Source organism: Lytechinus variegatus, chromosome 15 (genome assembly GCF_018143015.1).
Source record: "Lytechinus variegatus isolate NC3 chromosome 15, Lvar_3.0, whole genome shotgun sequence".
Taxonomy (NCBI): domain Eukaryota; kingdom Metazoa; phylum Echinodermata; class Echinoidea; order Temnopleuroida; family Toxopneustidae; genus Lytechinus; species Lytechinus variegatus.
The window spans coordinates 16,175,586-16,191,516 of record NC_054754.1 but is presented as its reverse complement, the minus strand read 5'-3'; the positions used below and the strand labels follow the sequence as shown (position 1 = coordinate 16,191,516).

The window sequence follows — 15,931 nt, the reverse complement described above, 5'->3', positions numbered from 1 at the left end:
ACATGTGAACGGGGCAAAGATATCCATTGGTCGAGAGAGCGCAGGGATAACGCTCTAGTGGCTCGTGTCACTTTTGACGGCAGACGATTTGAGCACCTGCGTCGAGGAGCAGTCCCCCGTCGACCTCGTCATCATACACACACTGATATCGATTCAACATCAATTTACTCCACTTTGTACAAAGGTGCTTGCCTTGCAGGGATGTCTTCATTCGTGTTTAACAAGGCTTCAGTCACACCCACGAAGCCGAATCCAAACCGACAGATGAGATACCATTGGTAAACGCGTAATAGCTTTGGTTGGTCTGCATTTAGTTTTGATGGTGTGACTGGCACAAGGGGTCCTCACATTGAATGTCTCAATAATGTCGTATCAAATGGCTATCATAATGACATGAGCATGTGGATGGACATGTTAGGTCTCATTCGTGTGTTTTGTATTGATTTCATCGGATGTGATTTCCTTTTATGAAAATTTGTCATTTTGAAATCATAAACAAGACTAAAACGTATACGTTTCATTATGATAGAAAAATAATCACAGTAAACATTCGGGAAAAGGGAACATTCTCATATTCTTTTTTTTATTATCACCCCTGACTATTATCATCCCTGTCATGAGACTAAAAGTTTGAAACATGGCGTATGTGGGAAAAGTTCTAAAAAGTTGCAAGCGAACGAAGCGAGCCCGGACAAGTGCTTTTGTAATGAAAATCTAATTTTGCTATAGATTTTGGAAATAACAAACAATATCATATTTAAACATTTTTTCCTTCCTTTTTCTTTCCTTTTCTCCTTTACCCCCTTTTTTTTGGGGGGGGGGGGCATCTCTACTTAGACTAACCTGCTACCCATGCTACGATGAGTAACATGGTTATCGTCGGCGGCTCCGACCTGGAATCGATGGTCTTCGTCGCCGTGGTCGTCCCGTTACCGTCTATCAACGTGTCCGTCTCCGTTCTAACCTGGTTCTCCGCCATCGTTTGGTAGAGGAGCAGGAGGAGGAAGTAGATCATGGATGACGTATGGCAGACGAACTTGACGTAGGGTATTGAGAGGAAGTCCCGGTACCGCCCCCGGGGGTAGATGATATAGGCTATGGATAGGAGGGGGAAACCCAGGCCGATCAGGAAAACGAGAAGACCGGACTTGAACGCGTTCATGTCACGCCATCCCGGCAGCCCGGCGTACCAGCGCTCGATCAGCCGCTGCTGGCAGTGAGGGTGGGCTACAAACTGCAGGGGACAAAAATAAAGATGGGAAAGATATATCAAGGTAGAATGTATTCATGTTAAAAATGTGTGTATTAAAAAATGACATAAACATGGTAAATATGAATTAGGAGAACGAATATTGACGAAATACGCAAGTTTAGAATGAGCTCGTGCCTGTAATTATGATGGCCTAGAACATTGACATAACATGAAAGTGTTCATTTATGTGCACTTGAATAATCTCCCCCAAAATGAAAAAAATGTATAAATGAGAACAATTCACTGACTTTGTAATGATATCAATTCTTTGTACTTTTATCTTCAAATTCAGGCCTTGTTCTATCAATCTGCTTTTGATTAATTAATGAATTATCTGACTTTTCCTTCCAATGAATTGACAGGGAAAACACTACAAAATGCGAAGCTAACTTGAATGAATCAACGCGTGAATGTAAACAAATCCTTCTCAATTACTCCAAAGTAAATTAGCGACATCACGACTACAAAAAAGGTAATCCCAAAATGGCCACATGAACACATAACCATGTTAAGGAAGGCTTAATGGAAGAATTAATGTAGATTGACACAGTACTTGAGATACAATGGTAACTCCCTTTCATATCAAGGCAAGTTCAATTTCATTAGCCTTTTACGACAAAAAAAATTGTTGGTTTTGATGTATTCACTGGCATACAGGGTGATATAGATTATTACGCGTTTACCCCATTATGAATAAGGTAAATGGGCTGTTTTTATAAACATGATGAAAAGAATCTTCATGAAAGGACATTGAGGGATTAAAATTGACGCTTTAGGGTAAACGTGAGTCATTAGGGTCAGTCACATCAGCGAAACCATCTTCAAACCGATCAAAGCAATTACGTTGCTTCGGATTGCACACCATCGGTCGGTTTAGAGTTGGTTTCGTTGGTATGACTGTAATGTTATGTTTGAAAAGAATGGCGCCTACCTTTCTTTGTTCAAAGTGAATGGCTGCTTTGACTCTGTTCGGCTGTTCGGTGGCAAGGGTTGAGTTAGGGTTACCCCAGCCATACGAGTCGTGATTTAAGATGTAGGCCTGCTCACCCGAATCTCGTACCTGTATCGTAAAAAAAGAAGCGATGATCGTCTTGTAAATGAATGATCTGAAAAGCGCCAAACTATGCACTTGCAACCCAATTGTTTTTACCGTTTGAGTCTATCGTCATAATCCTCCGTGGATAGGTTCATGTGTACTTAGTACAAAAGAAATCGTATTCTGCTTTACACAGTTTAAACTCTTAAGGCGACCGCACACCTTACGACTGGCCTGCGACCCGATTTCAGAGTAAAATGTAGTAGAATTTGATGATAATATTGATACTTGGAATATCTTACTGTGTAATGTTCTAAATTATCGTATGAATACCTATCTTCAAATCTGTGACTATGCTGTCATCCTTCTTAGAAAAATAGCGAATTTAATATCTAGTCGTAATGACGTCATAGCAGTCGTACGACTGGCTACGATTTGAAACTAATTTGGCCTTTACTCCAAAATAAGGGCTTGCAGTGTTTCAAAATGGTTATCCTATTATTCTTTCAATTAATTTAAACCTCAAATACAATGATATGTTCCATTCACATCTTCAAAAAAATGAGCAAAATGCGATTTGTTCCAAAATCGGATCGCGAACAATCGTAAGGTGTGCGGTGGCCTTTAAACATCACATTGACCATGTTGACCCATTTACTCTAAAACTATATGGCGATACCAAAACAGGACGTGTGCTAATGATAAGGATTAATGAAGGATGGAAATAAATCGGGTTGAAAACTGAAATTGCAATTGTTTTTTCGTCAGCTCCAAAACTTCAGATTTACCAGTTTTCAACAATGTTCGTTGTGATTTGACGGGCATCTTCGAAATATTCTCAACGTTACATAAAACGCACGAAAACTCGCTATTGACATTGTAGATACGCTGAAGTAAGCTTCATAACTTTTCATATTGGTCTGATTTCCATAAGAATAATCCCAGTTTCATAATTATGCATCATGTGCATACACTCTTCAAGTCATTCATCTAATAATATGCACTCTATATGCAATTTATTGGCTGATGAAAATGTTAGGGTTTCATGAAACTTGGTCCCTGCAGGGGCCGACGGGATCTTCTTATATGTGTATGTGATCAATTTTTAACGTTTTAAATTACTCTTATTCCTAAATACACATCATACCAATATGAAAAGCCTATATACATGCAATTATTTTCATAGCTATGTATGGCATTTATCATGTTTATGTACAGTCACGATAATTGCATATTTCCCTGATTGGAGGTAATTTCTCTGAAAGCAATTATTCGCAGTGAGGGAAACTTAATAGAGCTCCCGAAATTAAACAATAAAAAATAACTAACATAACTGCAGTTCTTCAAAGTTCATCGAAATGGAAGAAAGTAAGAAATATTTTTTTTTAGAAATTAATTCATCTTCCTATACAGAGGTGCAATACGACACCGGTCTTCTATTTTTAGCTTGTATCAATTCAAATAAGCTACACACCACATAACACATGTAAATAGACCATTCAAGGAAGCGACCAACCCTTTGACATCTTCCTCACACAGAACTCTGTCAAAATGACGTCACAATGCCATATCAACCGTCTGCTTCTACAAGATGGCAACACCAGCACGGGTTGACAATATAGGCAAAAACACGATTAGAGCACGTGCGTGCTTCTGACGTCACCATTCACACACTTTTATCCTTGTCTTTTAAAGTAATCCCAACTTTATCATCATGCCGTATAGAAATGGAGGCAATGCTGTCTTTTTTATGGATTATACACGAATGTTCATCGACGTGTTAAAACCAATTATTTGCAGATTTTATTTGCATCATGCTCCGATTTTACAGCACAAATCCCTAATTTCCGCAATGAAATGCCACGAGCCGAAGAAAGGTAAATTGGCAAAATAGGCCGACAATGCTTGCAGTTCTCTTCAACACATATATAAAATGAATGTCAAACTGTCACCCAATTTCTTGATGAGACCCTATTTTGAGAAAATCTTGTTGACATAGGCCTTATTATCGCATTCTTTATACTCGCTGACTTGGCCAGAACTATGCGTATCCTGGCCTTATATGAACCCAAAAAAATTGTACGTCACTGTAAAACTACATGAACAATCCGCGACATTTACTTTTAATCTCACTTTGGGTATATCCACGATATTCTTGATTTCACTTCATTGAAAAAGTTTCGTTTTATCACCATTTTTTTTTCTACAGCTTTTGATGTATTTTGTCAACAAAATTTGGTGAAATCGTTAATCGAACGAGCTGACTTTTAAAATCTTCTAACTTAATATGTTGTAAAAGTAATGTTGATTCATCAACTGGTAGTTTACAATAGGCAACACGTGCTTTATGTGGTTAACTATTTAAACCCCCAAGTTATCACCAGGGGGCGCTTTTATAATTAAAAGAATTACAAGTATGGACAATTTGTCTTTATTGCATATGAAATGATAAAAGGGCTCAGCAGCCAATCATAATCAAAGTTTATCAAAAGTTTAGGAATAATAGAGTGATGAAGTTATTTAATTTTAAATATTGGCAGTATCCTTTGAAAACATGCATGCCGTCATGAATATACAAGAGGTAGATTAATGATGTCACATTCCGACTCTCCAATATTTCTTATTATTTATTTTATTTTTTTATTCATTTATTTATTTATTTATCACTCGTGGGATGAAACACCCCATCAGCAAATTTTGTTTTTTGTAGGGGTCCATAGATTATACTACATGGAAATCAATCATTTCATATTTTATGTTCATATGTTTGTAAAAATGTTCCCTTTTTTGAATAAGTTTCAACAATGATTATCCCGAACAATAATTTAATAGCAAATCCCATTTTTCATTCATTGAAGAAAGCAATTGAAAAAAATTATTGTGTAATATTATTTATTTCAAAAGAATAAGTGGGGACATTACATCATAGCTTGCTCGCTGCATTTTCATGAGTACATGTATATAACTGAGTCAGTTTCGTTCTGTAGCATAAGGCAAGACGTCAGACTAACCTGGTCCAGTAGATCAGCAGCGAACTGCTCACACTGGTCTGCTAGTTCCTGGAACTGGTCACAGAACTCGTATTTGGTCCTCATCAGTTTCCGTAGCTTCGCACACAGCTCAAACGTAGTATTGAATGGATCTGATGACGTCAGAGAAATATAAGACTGGCTAGCCAAGGCCTTGTATAGATTGAGCATACCAACAGAGTTCTCCAGGGTGTGGACCTCACTTTGGTCCACATACTCCCGAGGGTCCTTTATCCTGGCTCCTGCCTCCAGGAGGATCTTGATCACATCGAAATGGTTGTGTTGAGCGGCCAGGACTAACGGCGAGACGTCGGGGTGAAAATCACCATTTAGAGCCTTGCAATTCAACGCTTCCTACAGTGGATATAGATATATTTTAGAATAAGCAAGGGGTCATGATAAAGATACTGGATCTGTTATAACAATCAAATTATGTATCATATATTCCTTTAAATGTTTTCAATACAGATATTATCATTTTTCTCTTTAAAAAATCAACTTATGAGAGCCTTATTAACACCTTTATCATAATAATCACTATCATCTTCGTCATCCCTGTCGTTATCATCACCACCACTACCACCATCATCATCATCATCCTCATCATCATCATGGCCATCCCCACCACCACCACTGTCATAATCATAATCATCATCTCCATCGTCGCCATCGTCTAATTTGTCATCGTCGTCACAGCAACCATCATCCCCACCAACATCACTCCTGACATTCCAACTAACTTGAACCACCACCACCACCGCCGCCACCACCACTACCACCACCACCACCAACCACCATCACCACCACCACCATTACCACCACCACCACCACAACCACCACCACCACCACCACTACCACCATCACCAACGCCACAACCACTACTACCAACACTACCACCACCACCTCCAACAACACTACCACCACCATCGTCGCCACCACCACTACCACCATCACCAAAACAACCACCACCACCACCAACACTACCACCACCACCACCATCACTACCACCACCAACAACGCCACCTCCACCATCACCACCACCACTACTATCACTACCACCACCAAAAACATCCCCAGCACCAGCACCATCATCGCTGTTTCAAAGTAACTACCAACCCAACGACCATGATCACCACCATCATCACAAAGACCATCACGATCGTCACCGTCACCACCATCACCTTCATCACCAACACCACCACCGCCTTTCACAATGATCACCTTTATCTGTTTCTATGGTATCACTTTCAGTATACTTACTGGAATATTTTTCTTCTTTATATGATCGCATATGAGTCGTACACCCTGGGTAAATTGAGCATCTACTGCACGTAATAAACTATCACCGAGTTGAATATTATGATCCAATAATAACTTTACTATATCTGAAAAAAATGAGAAAGAATAAACAAGAACGTTTTTACTGATATCACTAAGATTATTTACATTAAATAAAGGTTCATTTTACACCATATACTGTATATTTATTTAAAATTTTCATTTTATACTTTGCAGAAATCGTTTATAATATACACCTTTATATAGAGACAGAATTAATATTTCACTAAATGCAAATAGTTTGAAAGATATCTAATTTCAGTCGTGTTTACCAGTTACTATGTATTGGTCACAGAAAAAAGTGATTTAATCATATCCAATTTTCGTTTAATCATGCAACCGTTGCTTGCATTATACAAACAGGCTGTCTCAATTATCTCTCATCTATGCCATTTAATTTCATGCTCATTGAGAAAAGAGAAATTTGAAACAATGTGTAATTTAACTTCATAATGAACATTCTATATTTACTGAGCAGCTGCTACACATATACCATGTTTAATATTACCATGCACCGATTTTGCTCAATTCATGAATTCCAGATAATCATCATGTCCTAGTATTTATGCTAGGAGTATAGGCAGCAAAACAGTAATCACTGGAGGCGTCGATCCTGGGGGTGGGGCATAGGGGCGATCGCCCCCAATGAAAATGTTATTTTGATAAGTAGAAAAATTCAAAATAAACAATGCAAATATATATTTTATAAGGCACCGTAAAGCACTATAAAATCATTAAACTTGGCATAGAATTACTTCTAAGCATACATTTTAATGTAAATTTTGTATTTTTTTTCATTTTTGTCACCCCGATCCGAAAACATGGATCGATGCCCCTAGTAATCACTGTTGTGTTGGTGATGCATGTGGGTCGATAACTATAGGTGTCACTTAATCAATTATGACTTTGCCCCAGATTCACAAATTGGATTCAATTGTCTATCTATTTGAGGCCACCAATTCATGTAATAAAATAAATTAAGGTCCGTAATTATTTGAAATTGTGAGGAAATGTGATGTGAAAGGGTTATACCGATTCATCACGGCATAGAAAATTTCAACCTTTAAATTGCAAGAATACCTGGATGTTGTATTAATATCTGAATATGTTATATAAAGGGTTACCTATAAGAGTCAATTTACTAGTTGGTGTGGCATACAACAAATCACCGCGTAGAGTAGGTAAGATATTCGGTTACTTGTCTATTGTAACTGGGATTACCCAATATGTCTTCCTTTAAACGTTACTTTAAAAGTAAACATGCTTTATTGTTTGTGAAATACCCCCTATTCCAATTGATTATATATGAACTTGATACTGTATTTAGTATGAAAAGAAATGGTATTCTGCTTTACACGGTTTCACTCTTAAACTTCACACTGACCCATTTACTCGAAAACTATATGGATGGATCACTGACATTCTGTTCAATGGCTATACCAAAAACCGGACGTGTGCTAATGAAAAGGATCAATTAACGATGGTAATAAATCGGGTTGAAAATTGATTTTTTTGTGATTGATTTTCGAGCGATTACTTAATAATAATCCCTTAATTAGATGCTTGCTAAGAATCTTGATGATAGCTGATCCAGCCATTCGTAACCTTGAATTAATTATCCATGCAGATTGATTTAATTGCTAGCCATTCAACAAACATTGCGGTGAAAATGAATGATATGAGAAAAAAATAGCTGTAAATAAATTTGCGTATATTCTATTAATTGGTCAATAAAAATAGTCTTGGCTCTGTGTATAGACCCACTGGTTTCATATAATTGCATACAAAGCTTGATGACATCTTTCGGGATGCCATCTATGAATTTATCCATGAAAGTGTGTTCGCCTTTCATTCGGGGATAAACTTTTATCGTATTAAGTCCATTTTGATCTAATTCAGTCTCTCGCGCTCAACGGGGTTTTTGAATAGTAATGATTAATTACCGCCTGGTCATTCGCGGCCTCTCATCATGTAATCACAATAATTTGTGAGGATTTATATCGTCATAGATCACAGGGAGGAATTCAATTGATATTACCCGCGCGGATCCCGGAAAGGGGTGGGACGCGGGTAGCACATGCCCCCTCCTTTTGACCCAAACTTGTACAGAAATCGCAACCTGTTGTATGCTGTACCCCCCTTGCACCCCATCGATGAAAACCGGTCCCTTGTTTGGAATGAACACCATTTTGATTTTGCTTGTAAATTGTATACCCCACCCCCTTTCAAAAATCCTGATTCCGCCTCTTATTTAAAAGATATTTCAGCATATTCGGTTCGTTTGACATCTCTATTTCGCCTGTGATAATGAACAGGAATTGGGTTATTAAACATGTCATACCAGTATATGCACTTTGCTAGACACATAACACTATGACATCGAAGGAATACAATTATTAGCTGTTTCCAATTATTAGTACACCAATTTGGGAATTAATTCCTTCTCATTTTCAACGAGTTCTATCAAATTTATAAAAGTTAGTTTTCTTTACAGTAAATGTAACAATTTAATAACCTAGCGACAGTGATAAACGATGCAAATAATTGGCGATATTATCATAATTTAGCGATTCGCTTCGGTGTTATATTGTTGGCTTTTTTAGAGTAAGCACTTCTAATTCGTAAATTTATTTACCAAACCACTCAATGTTTGCACTAAATTTCCGTCTCACTAATCTTAAGCAAAGTTGGATATCTACCTCAATATTTTGATCCTTGACAAATCGGGTTTCAAGAATATATTTGTTGATAAGTTTAAAGTATCCAATTACTACTTATAAAAGATTGTTCTGTGATATCATTTTAGCTGAAGATTTTCTAAATCATCCACTTTCCTACACCAACTTGAAAATATACACTGTCTGAATCTCTACTTGGATTGTTTGTAAAAACTGTTTGATTTAACTGTTTCGAGGGCAAATTTCAGACGACTACTTTTAAGACGATGACGACTGCGATTACTACTACTACTACTACTACTACTACTACTACTACTACTACTACTACTACTACTACTACTACTACTACTAAATACTACTACTGCTGCTGATGCTTTTTTTTTTCTTCTTCTTCTTCTTCTTCTCCTTCCCCTTCCTCTTCTTCTTCTTTTTGTTCTTCTACTTCTTCTGCTTCTTCTTTTTCTACCACTGGGGATACTGCTTCGATTTCAACTTCAAGCGCTACGTCACCACATTCTACGACTCTTTATCTCTGCAGTACCATCAACCAATTGCCTTGCAATTGGATTTTTCAACATACATTTTTGAATTAAAAAAATTTGTACCTGAATTTCCATTTTGTATTGCTATGACCAAGGCGGAATTTCCATCTGCATCCGTGCAATTGACGTTGAGGTCTGGAGCGTTTTCGAGAGCGAAAATGATGGCTTTACGGTCTCCCCTCTCAGTGGCTTGGAGGAAGAGTGATTCCACCGAGTTCTCTGGCATCTTCGACATCTTGAAAGTTGGACTCCCTTTCTGTTGGGGAAAAAGATAAATTAACACAAATCAGGGTTATTAATTTTCAATACAGTTTTTTTTCTTCACAATATTAAAATGCCGAGCGAATGTTCAAAGAAAAAATGAAGAAAAGAGAGATATGAAACTTCAATATCATGAATCATATATATTCATGTACCCTGTTTATTTATAGCAATTGAATTTTTAATTGATTACAAATTTTTCTTCACATGGGTAATAATGATATCATTCTTTCATTGCGTCATATTTTCTTTTAAGATTTTTAGCATTAGAATGAAAAAATATTGAAAAAGAATGTTTTAACAAGTTGAAAACTTGCAAATTTGCATGTGAAATCAAACGACTACATAAGGGTCAAATTGTTATTGCCATTTTACGGATCTTATAAGTTCATTTACTTTTTCTATGAGCGAAAGATATTGATGCATCAAAATTGGTTAAATATATGAACATTTTTTCTTTCTTTTTGCAGATGCAATGGTAATCATTTTAAGGTTCAGCATAAAAAAGTTATTAGACCAAGCTTTGAAAATTAGTTCAAATGTACTGAATCGATTTAAAATACAGCTTAGCATACTCAACTTTTAGCGCGCATATTCATCCAAACTATGAAAAAAAAAGTTGTATCAAAAGACAAACATGTAATTATCATTAGAATCATGTTGTCGACGATTTCCTGGCAATTCTATTGAGGGTGGTCTCCGCCTTTGCAAATTATTTTGACATTCGACCCGCCGTTTTTTCCCATTTGATACAGTAATTCATCCTCTATAACTATAATAGTCGACCGTTCCCTTGCTTTTCATACCGTCAATTACCGTGTTGCTGATCTGAGGTGACAGGACTTGTAGCAGGCATTTATGCCTGCTCGGTGAACTTTATTTCGCTTTTCTCAGAGGGATAGAGTAATAAAATGTCCTGTCGAGCGACGGAAGAGTGTATTTTTTAATTCAAATCTACAGGTGACTCAATATACATGATGTTTAGTGTCTGCTTACCTTCATTTAAAGATGCATGTAACATATAAAAGATATAGGTGGTATGTGCAAGCAAACTACAAAAAAAACGTGTATTCCTTTTTTTTATTGTCTTTTCGTACATGTGATTCAAAACGTCGTTCAAACAGGTTAAAGAGAAAAATAATTCTGTTCGTTTTGCTCAAGATATTGCATTCATTTCGCGCTAAATGAATAGACTATAACACGATCAGTAAATTAACTACCCAAGGAAATACTAAACGACCTGGGGGCCGTTTCATAAAGCTGTTCGTAAGATAAGAGCGACTTTAAGAACGACTGGTGAACCTTTCTTACGCGCTACACCATCACCAATACAATATACCACTTACCGCATGAAGGGATCACCAGTCGTTCTTAAAGTCGCTCTTAACTTACGAACAGCTTTATGAAACACCCACCAGTTCTTAATGGTGTTTAATGTTGATAACATTCCAATGATAAATTTCACTGTTTTTTTTTCAAAGTGGTGATTAAAAACAGAAAAAAAATCGTTGGAATCAACTCTACCAGATTAAACCACCAGATAATAATACGGTAACACTTCAAATGCTAAACTGCTAAAATCCCACTGTCTTGTTGGTATTATTATTGAGCAAAAAGGACATGGGACTTGTTCATCAATTTTATCGTGCTGGAAAGCTTTGCAAAATTATTAATTTAATTCTTGATTGGTATAAAATACATATAGAAATTGACCAGCAGGACATGCTGAAAGGGTCAATTTACAAAAAAATATGAAGTACAATATAACAAGGCACAATGACTTATTTCATTAAGATATAATTCTTTGAATGCCAAGCCCACCATGACAAGACTTTCATGTGATGTAAAAAAAAGACATATACATTCAAAAAAATCAATTCCGCCAGCTTTACCCAACAAAACCATGACCAATATCACCCAAACTCCCCGTTTCCTTATTTTTTATTCTTCAAAATCTAAACCCATCGTAAAATACCGGTTGCTGAGATTGTGAGTCCCCTTTGTCTTGATCCTGTCCTGGTGTCTGGTTAGATCCGGGTATAAATCCCATCATAATATCCAATGGACTCGACTCATTCTGGAGAAGCAGCGGACTGGCATTGTTCGGTATGTCCATGGGGTTTACAACAGTCTCTGTGGTGTTGAGGACGCCACCTCTTCGGTCGCCCTCACGACTGGGATCCATACCTGATGGGGCTGGTCGTCTCCCACAAGAAAATTATTCGCAGAACACAAGGATATCCTGGTCAATATTTGTATCTCCTCGCCCTATCCTCCCCTCTTTCTATATCTGTAGTTTCCAGCTAGCTAGGTATATTGGATGATGCATTCCGTGCTGTTTATCATCAATATATCTTTCATGTTGATATATCATGGGATACAGATTCCTAGGTGCATCGTGCGTCAGTTTCTTTCAGTAAATTCCTGAGTTTGCAAACGTTGGGGCTTTGGTTTATGCTCGTCTGTTTAGAGATGGCATGCGGGTCAACGTACGATGTGCATGCATTCTAAGGAAGATGTAAAAGATTACCAATTTTGGCAAAATGTAGAACAGTAAATGTAGGCTCAGCGAAAAAAGTATGCAATGGTTTGTTAGGTTTATCAATCAGGCTAAGACCCCTTCCTCGTTAGCATGAGAAATGTAACGAAGAAGCTCGATGGCATGATAGGGAACAATATATTCCTGCAGATATAAATATTAAAGTGTTGACCGTGCTCGATTCATGGACGTGGAAAACGAAACTGCGCCTGCTGAATGTTGTTGATCAAAAACAGTTCTAAGCTTTTGGTAACTAACATTCGTATACTCTTGTTTGAGAACAAGTTCGTCACTATAGTAACACTTCGACCGAAAGGTACACCAAATAACAACGCTTCCTCATAGATTTGTGACGAAGGATTTGCTTTTAATGAATAAATGAAACAAAATTCCGCCGTAAGAGGATAAGTAGTGCTTAGCTCTGCTCGAACCGGACTAACCATGAATAAATCAAATCCAACTACATTATCTCATCTTCTTTGCTTTCTGTTTTCGTCTCTCTATCTCTCTGTGGGATTTCTTGAGTGGAAGTTTACCAAGGGCAGGTGGGCCAATCAACATGGGGATGCAAATCGGCAACCCGACACAATGTCATCGATATAACGCTTAGTGTGCTTGCTTCAATCAATAGGTAAACGTCACATGTGTACACACATCGACTGAAGTGAGGCACCTGGTAAGGGTGCTTATGTTCCGATGCCAATCAACGAAAAAAAAAGTTGTCAAAAATGTGTAAGTCACCGGGGAAGCGGTTCCGAGAAACACCACCCTTTCTTCCACTCCATGGATTTAAGATTAATTCTAATTAGATTACCCTGGTTTTTAAGAGCAAAATGTGTAGAAAATGGCAAGGTATATGTTTTCTTGAGTAACAAAGTCAACAAGGTCAGCGGAGAAGTTCGTATGTCCTTTGATTCTCACTTTGATGACGACATCACACTCCTGATTCGGGTTTGACCAACCGGCGACAAGAAAGCTAATCTGCAGTCAACTGGATCATGATTCTTGATTCTGGTAAACGTTTTAATCCCAGCTTTTATTCACAATAAAGGGCCTTTTATTTCATTTTCAAGGTGAGAATAATCCTCAAAATCCTACTAAGAGTAAAACTGCGTTAAGGTCACAACCATCTACTCATGTCAAGAAGCCGCGCAAAGTATCAACAAAGTTTGAATAAGAGACCAAGTAAGTTTCAAAGAAGACTCAATGTGTCAAGCACATAAGTGATGATAACTTGTTGATGATAAATACTTGGTATGTATCCACAAATACAGGCACTCTAGTCTTTACGAAACGTCTAAGTGTGAAGATCAAGGACTAAGAGGAGTTTAAATAGCGAAGTTGAATCAAAAGCGGCGAAGCATTCTATGATCCTAGTAACATGGTCCGCTGCAGGTGCCATAAAAGAGATGCAACTTTCGTTCCTAGGGTCTTGGAGGTCACTACACAAGTGGTACCTGCCTGAAATCATACGTGAACGAATGGCGATACATTCCACTCAGTCCTTTATTCTGATTTTCCAACTGTTCATGATCGTGTCCTGCTACCACCAAATTAATCCAGGAGGCACTTTCAACACGCCATCTACTTTACCAGTCACGAATCTGTTCGCAACTCACTAAACAAGTTGACGAAAAACACAAATTAAAACCAACCAGCAACGGTCGGGGTAGGCCACCGTCTCTATCCAGTGTTTAATTAATTACTTCAATCGAATTCGCTCGTTTAGATTCCCGACTATTTCTTTATCCTTTGGCATTATAAAAGATCGAGTCGATCAGTTGACATTTCCTCCTCTCTACACGGCGAAAAGATTTGCCATTCTGCTCTAATTTGCAGCAATCGTAAGTCTTTGTTCGGTGGAAATAGCGACAAAGGGGAGCGCTCTCAATTTTTGAAATGTCGCGGAAAAATGATGAGCGGATAATAATGCAGTCGATAGCGAACGTAGTAAATTACGCTAGATCGCGATCATTATGGTCTGAACGAAGGTGAGGGGATATTGGAGGGAATATATAAGATAGAGGACGCATCTTATTGAAATGCTCGATATTACCATTGTCACGGCTGACCGATAATTTATTGACAGGAAATCGATCCGATTTGATCGTCCGTGACCGAATCATTGTCGGAGTGATTTTAATACAACTCGAAAGGTGTGTTTGATTATGAGATGACCATCGAGTTAACGAAACACCGGTCAGAGTTTAGGCGTATTGTAAATTGGAGATATCCATTGGTGGATAGATTAGTCATTGTTAATCAAATTATAGAGTTGAACGAAAAGCGTTCACAATTGTTTTGCACGACTTCTCAACGATTCGGCTTGGATCGTGTCGTCTGCTAATAAGTTTTTTGTGTGTTCGACTGTGCGTGAGTGTTTGAGGGTCCGCGTGTGTGCGTGAATGACTTAAGGCCGATCACACCGCCCGAGCGTGGTTGGAGCGGTCGTGGAGCGGTAGGGAGAGAGGGTCGAATTTTGCTCACAAAATTGGGGAAAATATCGAAAACAAAATAAAAACAATCGAAATCGAAAATGATGAACGGTAGCGAGCGGTGACGATTTTTTCTCTCCGCTCCACGACCGCTCCAACAACGCTCGGGCGGTGTGACCAGGCTTATAGTGAGGGCGTGGGAGCGTTTTGCGGTTTTTTATGTTTGTTTATTTCACAGATGGACTTATCTATCGTGCATGTATCATTTTTTTTTAATTATCTTAACTTTACTAAGGAAATCATGCTCATCATTTTGCAGCAGGTTCCAACAAAATTTTAAAAGATAAACACAAAACTAATTATTGAAATGCCCCGATTTATCAATAATTTCATTCTAGATACCTTTAGACTACCACGTGACCAAGACAACGTAGTATCAGCATATAAAAACGGTATCTCTTGCTTCATTTATCATTTCCAAATCTTGTGCCTATATTCACCCATTTTGTTTTAAGTGGACGAACTTTATTCATTTGCAAAAAGGTGACGATCACGGGGAAACAACATATACAAGACAGAAAAGGGTATCACATTGAGGAAAAAAATAGATAGATAAAGATAAATAGATAGATTAGATAAGATAAGCAGATAGATAGATAGATATATAGACAAATAGATATATGATAGATACATGCAGATAGATAGATGGATAAATATAGGTAAATTAAAAGGAAGATAGAGATAAAGAGAGAGAGAGAGAGAGACAGAGAGTGACTCAGTGAGCAAAAACAGAGAAAGAAACAGAGAGATCATCAACGATT

General features: G+C 37.7%; 1 protein-coding gene across 2 annotated transcripts in view; it reads right to left on the bottom strand.

The window, feature by feature from the left end:
- Nucleotides 1-14,065, bottom strand: part of LOC121428682 (short transient receptor potential channel 4-like) — a 42,450-nt gene extending 28,385 nt beyond the window's left edge. The window contains exons 1-6 of one of the 2 annotated variants that reach the window (XM_041625483.1): nucleotides 12,112-14,065; nucleotides 9,939-10,131; nucleotides 6,578-6,702; nucleotides 5,300-5,671; nucleotides 2,184-2,312; nucleotides 844-1,234 (exon numbers count right to left, since the gene is read on the bottom strand). In XM_041625483.1, coding sequence (XP_041481417.1) covers nucleotides 844-1,234; nucleotides 2,184-2,312; nucleotides 5,300-5,671; nucleotides 6,578-6,702; nucleotides 9,939-10,131; nucleotides 12,112-12,321 — 1,420 coding nt within the window. In that variant the 5' untranslated portion in view covers nucleotides 12,322-14,065. The remainder of the gene's footprint in view (nucleotides 1-843; nucleotides 1,235-2,183; nucleotides 2,313-5,299; nucleotides 5,672-6,577; nucleotides 6,703-9,938; nucleotides 10,132-12,111) is intronic. The other variant, XM_041625482.1, reaches the window with a different exon arrangement.
- Between the last annotated feature and the right edge of the window lie 1,866 nt (nucleotides 14,066-15,931).